Source organism: Erpetoichthys calabaricus, chromosome 3 (genome assembly GCF_900747795.2).
Source record: "Erpetoichthys calabaricus chromosome 3, fErpCal1.3, whole genome shotgun sequence".
Lineage (NCBI taxonomy): Eukaryota > Metazoa > Chordata > Cladistia > Polypteriformes > Polypteridae > Erpetoichthys > Erpetoichthys calabaricus.
In genome coordinates, this window is record NC_041396.2 from 289,815,817 (window position 1) to 289,832,787 (window position 16,971).

General features: G+C 42.5%; 1 protein-coding gene across 1 annotated transcript in view; it reads left to right on the forward strand.

The window, feature by feature from the left end:
- Nucleotides 1–16,971, forward strand: part of LOC114647625 (cell division cycle-associated protein 7-like) — a 48,537-nt gene that overhangs the window by 1,196 nt on the left and 30,370 nt on the right. Inside the window, exon 2 of the mRNA XM_051924362.1 lies at nt 5,387–5,512. Within this exon, the coding sequence (XP_051780322.1) occupies nt 5,387–5,512 (126 nt within the window). The remainder of the gene's footprint in view (nt 1–5,386; nt 5,513–16,971) is intronic.

The following is a 16,971-nucleotide window of genomic DNA, read 5'->3' on the forward strand; positions in this document are numbered from 1 at the left end:
GAACCTGTCTCTCTCTCTCTCTCTCTCTCACTCTCTCATATAATTAGCCGTCCTCCACGACTTCACCGGAGTAGTAGTAAAACAGGACAAACTTTAAAAATCAATAAACAAAAAGGTATCGGTAGCTGAGCGGAGGCAAATTATGCTCCAAAACACCGAGGTAGACCAACTCAGGGGTAGGCAACGTCGGTCCTGGAGTGCCACAGTATGTGCAGGTTTTTGTTCCAACCCAGTTCCTTAACGAGAACTCAATTATTGCTGATGAAGCACATATTGCTTAAGTGACATTTTAATGCTTCATTTTAATGGTCTCGCTTGTTAAGGTTCTCCAACCTTAATTGCTTATTTCAATCTTAAACTGCTGCATTCAGTATTTTAATTGCTCCTTATTAGCAATAAGATGTAAAAGACAAAGCAGCCAGCAGTTCTCCAGCTAGCTTTTTTCCAATTACATCTGTGTGTGTTCATCATGCACGGTTTGATTTAATAAAACACTTAATAGAAAAATGTGACAGACTGAAAATGATCTGTTTTAGGCTTCAAATCATTTGGATGATATCCTTGGAAAGGAAAAAAATCTACGATATAAAAGCCTTACATTGCATAGACTAACAAGCCATAAAATTAAATAAGGTCTGAGATTGGCAATGATTGGTTTCTAATTAAGCAATTGGGTTGAATGAAAACCTGTAGCCACTGCGGCTCACCAGGACCGACATTGCCTACCCCTGTTTTACATCTTATTGCTAATAAGGAGCAATTAAAACACTGAATGCAGCAGTTTAAGATTGAAATAAGCAATTAAGGTTGGAGAACCTTAACAAGCGAGACCACTAAAATGAAACATTAAAATGTCACTTAAGCAATATGTGCTTCCTCAGCAATAATTGAGTTCTCGTTAAGGAACTGGGTTGGAACAAAAACCTGCACATACTGTGGCACTCCAGGACCGACGTTGCCTACCCCTGGCAACTAACCACTCCTGACGTCACGCTTTCCCCTCCCCTTGGCCCGCAGCCCCTGTCTTGTATTAGCATGAATATATCGCTCCTACAAGCCAACTATGATTCTTAGCGCGATGAGAGAAGTTGCAAAATCAACCGGAATGTTAAAGCAATTTCTAGGGGGAAAAAAACCCCAAACGGATCTAAACCCGTTAAGTAGTTCTCTCCTTCGCTTGCTAAGCGGAGGTAAGGAACACCCTGAGGATGAAGCGTGAGTGAGGAGGGCCCGCTGCGTGCGTGTTTCTCTGACTGAGCAAATAAATCCGCACCTCAAGTGAATTTTGATATACAGTACAGCGCAATGATCAAGCAAATTTATAGAAAGAAAAAAACGATTCTAAGTCCGCTAAGTACTTCCCTTGTGAAAAGCGGACAGACAAAGATTTTGGTGTATATTTATGTCTGTATGTGTATATAATCATATAGATCTAATTATGCAATTATTGCATTAAAAGTTGCATAGTTAAATCTGGAGATAGATATATATACAGTACTGTGCAAAAGTTTTAGGCAGGTGTGAAAGAATGCTTTCAAAAATGGAAGTGTTAATCGTTTATTTTCATCAATCAACAACATGCAGTGAATGAACAAAAGAGAAATCTAAATCAAATCAATATTTGGTGTGACCACCCTTTGCCTTCAAAACAGCATCAGTTCTTCTAGGTACACTTGCACACAGTTTTTGAAGGAACTCGGCTGGTAGGTTGTTCCAAACATCTTGGAGAACTAACCACAGATCTTCTGTGGATGTAGGCTTCCTCACATCCTTCTGTCTCTTCATGTAATCCCAGACACACTCGATGATGTTGAGATCAGGGCTCTGTGGGGGCCATACCATCACTTCCAGGACTTCTTGTTCTTCTTTACGCTGAAGATAGTTCTTAATGACTTTGGCTGTATGTTTGGGGTCGTTGTCCTGCTGCAGAATAAATTTGGGGCCAATCATACGCCTCCCTGATGGTATTGCATGAGGGATAAGTATCTGCCTGTATTTCTCAGCATTGAGAACACCATTAATCCTGACCAAATCTCCAACTCCATTTGCAGAAATGCAGTCCCAAACGTTCAAGGAACCTCCACCATGCTTCACTGTTGCCTGCAGACACTCATTATTGTACCGCTCTCCAGCCCTTCGACGAACAAACTGCCTTCTGCTACTGCCAAATATTTCAAATTTTGACTCATCAGTCCAGAGCACCTGCTGCCATTTTTCTGCACCCCAGTTCCTATGTTTTCGTGCATACTTGAGTCGCTTGGCCTTGTTTCCACGTCAGATGTATGGCTTTTTGGCTGCAACTCTTCCATGAAGACCACTTCTGGCCAGACTTCTCTGGACAGTAGATGGGTGTACCTGGGTCCCACTGGTTTCTGCCAGTTCTGAGCTGATGGCACTGCTGGACATCTTTCAGTTTCGAAGGGTAATAAGCTTGATGTGTCTTTCATCTGCTGCACTAAGTTTCCTTGGCCGACCACTGCATCTACGATCCTCAACGTTGCCCGTTTCTTTGTGCTTCTTCAAAAGAGCTTGAACAGCACATCTTGAAACCCCAGTCTGCTTTGAAATCTTTGTCTAGGAGAGACCTTGCTTTTGCAGTAGAACTAACTTGTGTCTTGTTGCTGTGCTCAATCGTGCCATGACATGAAACTGTCTTCCACAATCTCACCTTGGTAGCAGACTTTGGCTGTTCCTCACCCAGTTTGAAGCCTCCTACACAGCTGTTTCTGTTTCAGTTAATGACTGTGTTTCAGCCTACGTGTGACATTGATGATCATTAGCACCTGTTTGGTAGAATTGGTTGATCAGACGCCTGACTAGAATCCTACAAAATCCCTGACTTTGTGCAAGTGGACCTATAAGAATTGATGCTGGTTTGAAGGCAAAAGGTAGTAACACCAAATATTGATTTGATTTAGATTTTTCTTTTGTTCGCTCATTTTGCATTTTGTAAATTGATAACAATAAACAATCATTATTTATATTTCTGAAAGCATTCTTTGTTTACAGCATTTTTTTCACACCTGCCTAAAACTTTTGCACAGTACTGTGTGTGTAGTATGTTATATATACTCTATGACAGATGACTTTAAGCCATATTGTTTCTGATGGGATGTGACAGGGAGTCACTAAAGGATTACGTGTTTTAAGGTGATTGAGGCTTATAAAGGAACTCGGCGTGACACGTGAAATAAGTTTTTGTTGCGTGTATTGTTTTTGCCTTTCAAGAGTAAATTTCGAATATGAAATCTAAGCAAGGCTTTTATATATGGAGCCCTCATCCTGCTATTGTGGTAACTTTCAAGCAGTGCATGGTTTTAGCAATCCGTGCCTTGGAGCCTTTCTTTATTCGTTTATTTTGTGTGGGTGTGCACGTGCGCGCGCATATGTGTGTGTGCGCTATTTGGACAAAGTATTACACAAACAGGGACTTTAATGGGAGACTTTAGCTATGGAGAGCTAGCACAACTAGAGAACCTTAAATTCTGTTATTCCCGTCTTTATCGTTTTTTTACAATGTGTGCCCTAACAGGTGAAATGACTCATTTTTGACCCCAGTAGCTGAATCTTGTATCTCGTCTGAGTGCTGGTAATATTGCAGGCTTCGTTGCCACATCACAGATCTTAACAGTTTTTCTGGCTGGGCTGACATCTGTGTGAAGTTTCTCGTGTTCTCCCTGTGTTGGCATCTACAACCAAAAATACATGTTAGGTATATTGGTGGTGTAGTTAAGACTTCAAATCCTGAGATAGTGTTGGTAGCAAAATTTGGACCTACAATGTGACAGGGAGCAAATCACTTAGTAGCACTGGCTCCCATCAGCCCAGATAGTATACACCACTGGGCAGACTCGGAGGATGCAGGGGTTACCTAGAAAATGCATTACCTGGAAAGACATTCAAAAAAATGTGCAAGAGTGGCACGTCATTCAGGCTTGGTTCCTGCCTTTCTCCCGGTGACACTGAGAAGAGCTCCATTAAAATATTTGAAGCTGCTCTCTTATGCTATATGGTGTTTTTTAATGTACACTCTGGCCACTTTATTAGGTACACCTGGTCAACTGCTTGTTAATGCAAATATCTAATTGGCCAATCACAAGACTGCAACTCAATGCATTTCGGTCTGTAGACGTCAAGACGACCTGCTGAAGTTCAAACTGAGCATCAGAATGGGGAAGAAGAGAGGAGATAGAAGTGACTTTGAATGTGCCAGACAGGATGGTCTGAGTATTTCAGAAACTTCTGATCTACAGGGATTTCCATGCACAACATCTCTAGGGTATACAGACAGAAAAAAAAAAAGGGAAAATACCCAGCGAGTGGCGGTTCTCTGGGCGAAAATGCCTTGTTGATGTCAGAGGAGAATGGCTAGACTGGTTCGAGCTGGTAGAAAGGCAACAGTAACTCAAATAAGCACTCATTACAACTGAGGTGTGCAGAAGAGCATGTAGAACTTTGAAGCATATAGGCTACAGCAGCAGGAGACCACACAAGGTGCCACTCCTGTCAACTAAGAACAGACAACTGAGACTACAATTCACACAGGCTCACCAAAATTGGACAACAGAAGATTGGAGAAACGTTGCCTGGTCTACTGAGTCTCAATCTCTGCTGCCACATTCAGATATTAGGGTCAGAATTTGGCGTCAACAACAGGAAAGCAGGGATCCATCCTGCCTTGTATCAACAGTTCAGGCTGGTGATGGTGTAATGGTGTGGAGGATATTTTCCTGGCACACTTTTTGGCCCCCTTGGTACCAAATGAGCTTCGTTTAAATGTCCCAGTCTGAGTATTGTTGCCGACCATGTCCATCCCTTTATGACCAGTGTCCCCATCTATAGGATGACGTAACACGTCCCAAAGCTCAGATCGTCTCAAACTGGTTTCTTGAACGTGATAATGAGTTCACGAGACTCAAATGGTCTCTGCAGTCCCCAGATCTCAATCCAACACCTTTAGGATATGGTGGAGTGGGAGATTCACATCATGGATGTGCAGCTGACAAATCTGCCGCAACTGAGTGATGCTGGCATGTCCATATGGACCACAATCCATGAGGAATGCTTCCAGCACCTTGTTGAATCTATGCACTGAACAATTACAGCAGTTCTGAAGGTAAAAGGGGGTCCAACCTGCTACTAGCAAGATGTACCTAATAAAGTGGCCAGTGAGCGTATATTAAGGTTAACCAATTGTTGTTATATCATAACTGTAAATGTGTGAATATATTTTAATATTTTCTGAAGTGTGCTAAACAAAAATGAAATGAATATTCCAACAGTATATGAGATAAAGAGAATCTACACGAGGAAGGTTGTACTGTCCAGACAGATCATCATGGTGGTCCTTGCTTTAGCTGACCCTGGTTTGTTTTGGCCCTGACAGGTGGGGGATCATGGAATGCTCGCACTATCCAGACAGTTGGCCGATCTCTTCAACGATGACTCCTTTGAGGAGAATGATCGAACCTTTTATGGCTTTTCTGATGGGGAGCTGCAGTCTTTAGAGGAGGTAAGTCTGGTTGGTAGCAGAGAGGGGTTCATCAGCAGACCTGAGTGGGCAAGAAGAACCAGTACAGGACCTCACAAGTAGCATCACATGTATTGGCCCTGACCCACTGACTACTCTGTAAGCAAACATCAAGGGTTTAAACGTAACACCTGCTTCTACAGGGAGACAATGTAGTGATCTGAAAAGAGGAGTGATGTGTATAAACCTCATTTGGTTGAACACCAGATGTGCCACTACACTACATTTTGAATAATCTTGGTGACACATCACTAGTCTAGACTTGACAAGACTAAATCCTGGACCAGGAATTGTGCTGCATACTTGGTCAGATTCATTCTATTCAGCATCCGCAAGTTCAGACAGCATCCACAAGTTCAGACTGTATCCACAAGATGGAGAGACCCTTGCAGTATGGTCCAAGAAGGACAGCTAGCCATTGATCACCTCCCCAAGGTGGAGGAGATGGGACAAGGTGGATGAATTAGCAAATTAGCTGGGGTAACAAGAAGGTCACATCTTTGCCAGGTTGAGCTGGAGATGGCGCTCCTTCATCCAGGTTGCCATATCGGTGAGATATGCAGCGATTTCTAGCTGATACCATGTGGTCCTCTGAAGGGCTGGCTCAGCTGTGCATCACAGACATAGCATTTGTATGAGAAACCATAGGACTAGATGATAAGACCTAGTGAGGAGGTCTGTAGAGAGAAGAGGAAATGGTCCAGCAGAAATTCTTGGGACACCCTTGTGCTTACCTGGTACACCCTTGATATCTCTCCTCATCAGGACACATGGTACAATCTGCTCAAGAGGTAGGACTCGAACCATCTTGGGGGAAGTCCCAGCCAAGGTATTAGAGGGTTGCAAGGAATACCTGGAGGTTGACTGGGTCAAAAGTGGAGGAGAGAATCAAATGGGATGAGCACAGATGATCTGTTGGTAGCTCTAGCCAGTCATAATGTATCAATAACAATAAATAGAGCCATCATGGTGGAATGACCCCTCTTGAAGGCTGATTAATTAGGATAAAGTGTTGGGATGTCCATCAGTAGTTTACACTCACTCTTTTACTTCTACAAATATTTTTAATCATAACGCATTCAGCCAGAGAAGTTGCACAACTGCTTTCTTGAAATGGTAGGCCAGTCTTTTATGTAGTGCCTTTCACAGAGCACTCGGACTTCTTATTGCACCTTTTCATAAAGTTCAACTAAAAATGGAGTAGACAGATTCGGCCAACTGTGATAGGCTGGCCTCATTCGTCCAAAGTTGGTTCCCATCTTGTACCCGTTATAGTCCAGCCAGAGTTATTGCCCTGGCCTAAGTTTTTTTTGGGAGTTTTTGATTTTTTATTAAGTTTACATGTTTCATTATTTGTTTGTTTTCTTTTGTGTAAAAATGTTTTTCTTTTTAATTTATGTAATTTGTAAATTTTGTGTTTCCATGTGTTGTGCTTTGTCCCGCCTCTTGGGGTACCGCCCTGACATTACCACTCCTGAGACTCCCCCCTGGCTATTTTAACCCAGAAATAAAGAGAGCTGAGGAGTGGGGTCATTGTGAGTCTCGTTTTTCTTGTCACAGTTTGCTTTAAGAAATTTCCTTTTGAGGCTGATTCATAAAAGTGCTGCCTGCATGGGACAGCAGGTGTGGATGTTATAGTGGAGTCGGCAGGACTGAGTCTTGAAAAGTGAATTGTGTCACAAATTATATTTATCATTACTGTTCTTAAAGATGATAAAGCAAAGGTACATTGATAGCCCCCTGGTGCACATTAATAGCCCCCTCGTGCCCCCCCCCCCTCCATTTTCCATTACTTATCTGGGACCAGGTTGCAGAGGCAACAATCTTAGCAGTGAGGCCTACGCATCCCCTTCCCCAGCCACACTTGCTAACTCATACTGTCGGATCCCAAGGAATTCCCAGGCCATCTGGTAGATATAATTCTCCCAGTGACCCCTGGGTCTTCCCCGGGGTCTCCTCCCTGCTGGTTGTGCCTGTAAAATTTCCACAAGGGAGTCATCAAGGAGGCTTCCATATCAGATGCCCGAAAACGCCTCAGTTGGCTCCTCTTGATGCAGAGGGTCAGCGGCTCTATTCTGAGCCTCTTCCAGATGTCTACACTTCTCACCCTGTTTGTTGGAAAGAGCCCGGCCACCCTGCGGAGAAAGATCATTTCAGCCTCTTGTACCTGTGATTTCAATGTTTTCAGTCCTTACCCAAAGGTCATGACCATAGGTGAGGGCAGAACGTAGATCAACTGGTAAATCGAGATCTTGGCCTTCTGACTCCGCTCCTCCTTCATTACTACAGATCAGCATAGTCAACACCAAACTTCACTCGCTGCCCCAATTTGTGTGTTGATCCCTCCATCCCTTTTCTCATCACTTCTTAAACAAGACCCTGAGGTACTTCAACTCCTCCACTTATGGCAGTAACTCGCCTCCCACTTGGAGAGGATAGTCCACCTTTTTCCTACCAAGAACAATGGCCTCAGACTTGGAGGTGGTGATCCTTATTCATGCTGCTTTAACACAGGCCATGATGGTTTGCAATGGAGTGAGGAGTTCACAGACTGATGAAGTCAACAAGATCACACTGTCTGCAGAAAAGCAGTAATTCAATTCTAAGGCCAATAAACTGGACTTGGACCCTGGCCCAGTTGGGCTTTGATATCATGTCAGTGAAAATCACAAATGGGAGGAGACCAAGCATAACCCTGACAGAATCCAACACCCATGATAATGTTGAGAATGAGGACACAACTCTCACTGTGATTATACAGCGAATGAATAGCCCTTATTAGGGGTCCCAGAACCCTGTTCTCTCTTGGCACCCTCCATGGAACACCTCAAGGAACACGGTCATACACCTTTCCTCAAGTCCACAAAACAGGTGTAGACCGGTTGGGTGTTCCTCCATGCCCTTTTCAGGATCCTCATGAGAGTGAAGAGCTGCTCCATGGCCTGGATGGAGTCCACAGTGCTCCTCCTGATCTGGGGTTCCACACCTGGGTGAAGTCTCCTTTCTAGTACCCTGGCATAAGCTTTTCCACGGAGGCTGAGGAGTGTGATTTCCCTGATAGTTGGTGCACACCCTCTTGTTCCCCTTTTTAAAAATGGGGACCACCACCCTGGTCTGCAACTCGAGGTGTCAGCTCACGATGACCACACAACATTAAAAAGGCATGACGGCCAACAATGTCCAGAGCCTCCACCATTTCTGAGTGGATCTCCTCCACTCCCAGGGGCTGTGCTACTGTAGATTTTCTTAAATAACTACCTCGGTGACCTCCCCTCAGGGAAATAGGCATTGATCCTCCATCAGCTTCTGGCTATGCTTCCTCCACAGAGGACATGTCCATCAGGTTCAAGAACTCATCAAGGTGTTCCTTCCACTGCCAGACTACATCCTAAGTCCAGGCTGCCCTGCCTTACCCTTCTGGGTCGCTTGATGGTTTGCTATGACCTCTTTCAGCCCAATCAACCGTAGCTTTCCATGGCCTCTCTCTGAACTACTCCCACACCCAAGGTTTTTGCTTCCCTGTCTGCCAAGGCCACAGACCCTTTCAGTATCCCACTGCTGTGTCGGTTGTCTCAAAATGTTGATACACACGCAGAATAAGGCAAAAACAAAAAAACTTTCTTGTTTAAGCTTTTTTCTTAAGCTTCATTTGTTTTCTATACTTAAAGCAGAGTTATTTCACTACGCTTTCCTTAATACATTCAGTACGTTCAATACAACAGGGCCCAGTATGAAAGTGTGTGCCCTCCATTCCTTACCTACAGGAAGGCAGGTCACTAACTGAGACTAATCTGTAGTCAGAGAGACGAGAAATAGTTAGAATATTCCATTTCAGTTTAGTTTTCTATAGTAGAACCTCCCATAGACTATGCACTAATATATAAACGTAACTAAGAAAATACTTCGCTCAACTCCACTTAAATAACTAAGAAGTGGCTCTCGCATTCAGCCCCTAATTGTTTATGCTAAGGAAAAAATTAATTACTATTAGTAAGAGTCTCAACTTATTCAAGATTTACTGTATGAAAACTTAAATGTAAAAGCATAAACACAATGTAAGCATGCAAAATTTAAGATTAATCATTTCAATGAAATGCTGTTTCTTGGAGCAGGCACCGTTTGCTTATTCCCAGATCTGTCCACTGCTGGTTTTCTTTGCAGATTTGCTGCAAACTATAAAGAGCAACACGTGAACCTTCCTCGGCAAGCGAGTCATTCATTTGATCAGGTCTTTTCGGCTACTCCTATTCTGGGTCTTGAATCCAGCGCTTACTTCTGATGAAGCCTTCTATGGCCGATTTAGTTTGATGCCTAGTCTGCTGCATTTAGTGCTGATGTGACGTATCTCCATTGTGAGGGCTCCCTTATCACTGTCTCTTGGCAACAAAGGTTTCATAGCAAGCACTTTCATTTGTAATGTACCTTAACACAGTGGTGCCGTGGGTCCAAAAAGTGACTCGTGCAAGGGACTTTGCAGTTCATGTTCTAGCATCTTCTCGATTTTTGACTGCTACCACAGCTGCTGTTAGTTCTAACCATTGGTACAGTGACAGGTTTCAGTGGTGTCACTCTTGACTTCCTGTTAAAGATGAACAATGTCTCTTATGTCCTTTGTTAGGACATTTAAGGTCAAAATTGAATTTTTTTTTTTTTTTTTTTAATACACCACTCAATACTTTCAGGGCGGCGCAGTGGGTAGCGCTGCTGCCTCGCAGTAAGGAGACCCAGGTTCGCTTCCCGGGTCCTCCCTCCATGGAGTCTGCGTGGGTTTCCTCCAGGTGCTAAAGTTTCCTCCCACAGTCCAAAGACATGCAGGTTAGGTGGATTGGCGATCCTAAATTGGCCCTAGTGTGTGGGTGGGCAGATTCAGTTCTGGAGGGCCGCAGTGGTTTCAGTTTTTTGTTCCAACCCAGTTGCTTAATTAAAAACCAATTTAATTTTCCTTGTCAATTATTTAATTACATGGCTTGCTAATACTTTAACTCTGCCATGTCCGGTCATTCTCGTATCCTAGATTTTTTTTTTTTTTTTCCTTTCTAATGATATCATCCAAATGATTTGAAATCTAAAACAGATGAGTAATTCTCAGTGCTTCCCTTTCTTTCTCTTCACTTTCTTTCCAAGTATTTATTTAAACCAAATAGTGCATGATAAATACACACAGGTGTAAATGAAAACAAGCTAAATGGAGAAATGCTGGTCTCTTTTGTCATTTGCATGTTGTTGCTAATTAGGAGTAATTAAAAACCAAGAGTACAGCTGTTTAAGACTAAAATAAGCAATAACGGTTCAAAATCTTAATGAGCGAGACCACTAAAGTGAAGCATAAGTGTTACTTGAGCAATAAGTGTGTCTAATCAAGCAATTGGGTTGGAGCAAAAACCTGCAGCCACTGCAGCCCTCCAGGACTGAATCTGCCCACCCCTGCCCTAGTGTGTGCTTGGTGTGTGTGTGTCCTGCGGTGGGTTGGCACCCTGCCCGGGATTGGTTCCTGCCTTGCGCCCTGTGTTGGCTGGGATTGGCTCCAGCAGACCCCCGTGACCCTGTGTTCGGATTCAGCGGGTTGGAAAATGATGGATGGACTCAATACTTTCATTTTGTATTGAATGAGTATGAATTGTGGAATTGCAACGGTAAATTTAGAACACATGGCGGATGCAGAGCAAATGCGCGCTCTCTTGCCGCTATAAATGTAACGTTTCTTATCCAAATATGTACCTTTACCTATGCGTGTGTAAAGAATGCTGATGAGATATGAAACATATACCAGTAGTCAATGTGCATGCTGGCTGCCAATTGATTAGGGAATAAGTTACTTCTTCTGGGGTTCGTATATTTGTAAATGTCACTCTAATTAAGGAGTCCGTGCCTCACCAGCCATGAACCTCACCGCACGTCACTCAGGCCCGGTCTTGGGTATTATGGGGCCCTAGGCGAAAGGGGGGTCCAGGGGCCCCCTGAGGGGGGTGGAGCCCCCCTGGAAGCTCTGCGAAATGCGTGAAAATTAGATCAAGGAGACGATCCGGGGCCCCCCCCGGACGCCGGGGCCCTAGGCGGTCGCATACTTCGCCTATGCCTAAGGCCGGGCCTGCGTCACTGGTCGGTACCCATTTCTTTATTCATATGCAAAATGTCGGGGTGTGACCGAGAACATATTTGACATTTCATTTTTTCTATGCAGTCTTTACCAAGATGTCCTTTGTTTAAGACACTTAAAGCATAAACCATTATATTTCAAAAAGTCAATCCTGTATTTATGTTTTAGTCTCTGGAACTTACTGCATTCAACAAGAGCGTGTCTTTTATTGCAGAATTAAAACCGGGCTTACCGAGTGCACAGCGAGCCATTTCTGCCCTTTTGACCGAGGTGTCTTGAGATCCCCTTTCAGCAGCAGCTGTAAAGTCTGTATCAAAACTGTTTCTTCTCCTGTCACTTTTCAGGGGAGATTTCCCTTTGTCAGTCTTTTTCCTTCTTGAAAACAGGGGTTTGATGGACTCTGCCGTACACGCGATGCAAGGCTATTAAAGCCTCTTGTTCCACAAAGTCAGCTAGATCAGCGAGTCGTGTGGCTCTCTTCTTTACATTCGATCTCCCAAGCTGTCTATTTCCACTGTACTTGCACCTCGGAGGGGAGCTTTTGAGAATACAGTACAAAGGTTTGAGCTGATGTCAAATTCATGCCTGTTCTTCATGCAGGACATAATGTCCACACATTTAAGAGAGAGTGCGTTAACCCAGCAGACCTCCTCCATCGTCCGATTTTATTTGCGGCCACATTCTGACTTTCTCCAGGATTGCATCGGTTATCCGTAGCTGGTTTCCATAAAAGCTCTCGAGCTCCTTCCTGGCCTTTATGTAGCCTTCTGCCGGTGGCAGGTGTGCACAGGCTTTAACAATTTAATGGGGCAAGCCTTTGGTAAATTGTACTACACTGTAAAAAATGTTTTGTTGGATCAACCTAAATAAATTACTTCACAAGGTAACAAGCAATTTAATTGATTTTCTTTCAAATTTTAAAAAGTATTTGAGTAAACTTAATTCATTGGAGTTTGTTTTAACCTTTTCAAAATCTTGAATAAAAGCAAAAAATGTATTTAGCTCAAACCAAATTTCTTTAAAAACTCAAATTAACTGTGGTGGGCTGGCACCTTGCCTGGGGTTTGTTTCCTGCCTTGCGCCCTGTGTTGGCTGGGATTGGCTCCAGCAGACTACAGTCCCTGTAGTTAGGATATAGTGGGTTGGATAATGGATGGATGAACTCAAATTAAAATTTTGTCCATTATTGTATTCACTGTAATGCCAACTTAAATTATATATATATATATATATATAATATATATTCACAAGCTCGATGCAGTCATATAAAGGTTTGGGGCAGCCACCCCGTATAATTTGGTTTCCTGGCTGCAAAGTTGCTTTTCAAACTAATACAGCACTTATGTGCACAAAACCGAGTCCAAACAGAACTGAGGGAAAAGGTGGAGGCTTTTCAAAGGGGGAGACAGGAAGTGAAGTCAAAGGGGTCAGGCTCATGTAGGTCTTCTGCCATTGGTGTGAGCCCGGATGTGACATCACAGGGGTTGGAGCCGGCAATGTCTCCAAAGCGATTTTTTGCTTTAAACTAAATAGAAGAAGTTACATTAAGTGACAGCAAGGTTTTTCAATTTGAAGTAAAGCAAAAAATTGTTAGGTGAACAAACATATTAATATAGTTCATTACAACTACTAAAATTACCTTAAATCAAAAAGAGCCCTTTTTCTCTTTTTAGAGTGTAAGAAATCTAATTTATCTCCGGGGTTCTCACGCACTGCGTAGTAAAATGCTCTAATAAATCTCACATACTCTGTTGGGCCACCATTAAACACTGAGACCTTACACGTGCTTTATTTTGCTGTTGGTAATGTTGTTGGCGTGGTTCATATTTTCTTTTATTAGTATTCAAATAACGGATACCAGGACCATTCGGCTCTTCATTCCTCTTGTCTGAGTTTTCAGGAACATTAGAAGGATTTGAACGACTCGGTAATATTGTTTTGTTTAGGAGCATCGTACGGATTTGGTTGACTTGGAATGTGACTGTGTCCTTTATGAGCGCCCAATTTTTCATGGGATTCTGTGATGGCTGCCTCTAAAGCCTGCTGATCTCTTTTCGTTTTTCGCTGCGCTTCTTCGAACTGTAAAGCCTGCTGTCCTTTTAGAGCTTCAGAACTGGCAAGAAATACTCGATGCTCTGCGTCCTGCGCCCCGAGGACACTAACGGAGGTAACTGCTGAGCTTGCCCGACTTTTAGTTTTTACAGAAACTTGGCACTCGCTGTCTGCAGGAGGGATCCCGTCAGTGAATCTGCACTCATTGAAGTGATTTAAAGTTTTTTGGTTTGCAATATCGGAGGGTGGCTTGAAGAGATTTTTATTTTGACGTGTATCCCAAACCCAGCCAATTGTCTCTCCAAGAAACGCATTTAAAGTCTTCAGTTTAGCATCGAAACCTTTACTTAGCTTCTTTCGTTCGTCTTCATCACTTTGCAAAGAAAATAATTAATCCTTTAACTTTATATATTTTTCTGTCAATACCACAATTTCTCTTTCAATAGCTGTGCTATTTTTTTCACAATTAGATTCATCCCACTTTACGTCATTTATGTACTTCATCAAGTTGGATAACTGTCCGTATTTTTCGTCCATAGCTCTTTGTTGCATTGTTAATTGGTATATATTTTCGTCTATTTCCGGCTGATGATAAATACTTTATTGTAGACTTTTTAGAACAAACATGCATCCAGATATCACCTGAGCTGCGCTGGTACTGCGAGCTTTCTGCTGTTGTCCTGGAGACGCGCGCACGCTCGCTCACTCTCTGTTGCGTCACAGAGGACCGAATAACCAATCAAGCTTCTGTATGCAAATACGCATACGCATTTCACTCGTGCACCAGGAAAGGCACCCTTTGAGGTATTTTAAATTCCTCTCTCAGCTTTGACAGCCATACAAAAGAGCAAATTCAGTCTTTTCAAAGGCTTAACTCCGATCGGTTAAATGTGCCAAAGCATGCAAATATTAAGATACCTGATGAGTCTTCCAAATCGTCGCGAACCGACGTTGAGCTTAAACGGGCAGTTTCAAACTTCAAAGCGTAGCTGCCTCTTTTCCAGGATCTTGAAATCCAGCATCTACTGAGTTGGTAAGGCACCATCGGCATGAGCCAAACGTGTACAAAAGAAATTTCTTGGTCCAATAAAGTTCGTTTTTTGAAAAAGGTTTAGTGAAAATTCAAAGCAAACAGTTCACACAAGAATACCGTTGATACACACGCAGGATTAAATGCAAAAAAGGAAATAAGATGTTTCTTCTTTAAACTTCACTTTTTGTTGTTAGGCTTCAGTTATCTTCTATACTTAAGGATGCTATTTCTCCGTGCTTTACTTAACCACTCAGTGCGTTCTAGCCGTACAGTGCTGCACGTTCAGTGCAACTGGTCACGGTTTAAAACTGTGTGCCGTCCATGCCTGATTTACTGCAAGGCGGATCGCTAATTTTGACTAATCTGTAGTCCGAGGGGCTAGGAACAGTTAGAATATTCCATTTCAGTTTAGCTTGCAGGGGGGCTATAGTAGAACCTTACATTGACTATGCACTAATAGACAAACATTTTAAACATAACTAAGAAAATTATTTCTATCCGCTTAACCTAAAAAACTAACGAATGGCTCTTACACTTGCGTTTTTTTTAAAAGAGTTTTCTAGGTAAGAATGTAAAAGCAATGCTTTCATATGGTAGCACGTTTTGACTCTTTGATCTCCTGGATTGCTGTTGTGCGTTTCTTTTTCTCATTCCTGCATTGTGTATCCTGGACTTTGTCTTGCATGCCTGTGAGCCATCGTGTTTGTCTACTGCGCTGTTTATTCAGAACTGCTTCTTGCTTATGTGCGAGTTTCAGCTGCTTGTCTTATTCTCTTCATTCTTTGTTACTTAACCATTACACTGCAATGCCTGAAGGAGGAAGAAGGTGATTAAGGCTTTGGACATCAAACTCTGAGGTTATGGGTTCAAATCCGGCTACTGACACCAGTGTGTGACCCCCGTGCTCCAATTGGAAAGCCAAAAAACATGGAACCAAGTGTACAATTGGATAAAAGCATCAGTCAAATAAGACGATGTAAATGCTAAACGTCAAGCAAATTGCAGAAGTCATTGCTGCTCACTTCTTCTTTCTGCCATTATGGTGGTTATTACTTTTGTAATCACTTTGCATTAATAAACCCAGCAGCACAGGTCACTTTGCTGAGGTTCAGATCACCTCCTAACCCCTGTGCTCCCCCCCCCCCCCCCCTTTAGATGGTGGGCACAAAGGCAGGTTAATTGACTTGCTTAATCTCGGCCTAGTAAAGGGTTGCCCATATTTTTGTGCCTTTTGAACCTCAATATCTCCAAAATGCAACCTGATATCGATGTGATTTTACTTCAGAAGAATAAGAAATGATTGCATAGCAAAACGGTGCCAATGTCGGGTGTGTGTTTGGACCACAATGATTATCGAATTTTCAACACAATTAAATATAAGAATAAGATTTTAATGTCTGCCGATCACAAACTCTTTAACGGCTGAATGACAAAGGGTCCTATTCAGTATTTTGTACAGCACAAATTAATAAGTGCGCACCTGACCGATTTGTGTCGAGGGGCCTGATTAAGAAGCCCCTTGAAGCGTCGGTCATGAGGGGAGCTGACACTTCGCCATTCAGGATGGGCCAGGCCAACGTGTGTGCCACTTGTACCCTCATTTGTCTCAGTACATGACGACTGGCGTGTTCTTCACGTTCTACAACCTTTCAGTATTATTAATGAATTATTAACAGTTGTTCTTGCAATTCTAGGAAGTATTGTTTGCTGCAGAATTCTTTCTCTGAATCTTGCACTTGACAGTAACATTTTGCAAGGGCTTAATAAGCAAAGAAAACCCAAGATGTTAAATAAAATTTACAAAATACACTTCTTCTGCCATAACGAGACGTCCCCAAGCGTCAGAACTGCTTTGTATTTATTTTGCGCATGTATTGTACATATTATCACTCTTCTGGGCCAATCTGGATAAAAATGTTAAGTTGTTAAACAAAAATGAGGCCTAAAGCCTGCAAAGATTAAATGTAAGGTAACTACATTGTTATGCCAAAATATAATGCCATTGTAAGAAATTATATTTTATATGTACGCGGGATGTTCAAAAAGTTTCAGCATTTTTTTTTTTTAAACACTATTTATTAAAAATTTTGAAAACAAATGACACCACTTTTCTATATAGTCTCCTTCTTTTGCAATGCATTTTTTCCAGTGTTGTACCAACTTTTTAATGCCATCTTCTGTTTTCATGAATCCGTTCCAATGTTCTTTCTTAATTCCTCGTGGCTGTAGCTGGACATCCGCAGCGTTCTGCAATCGTCA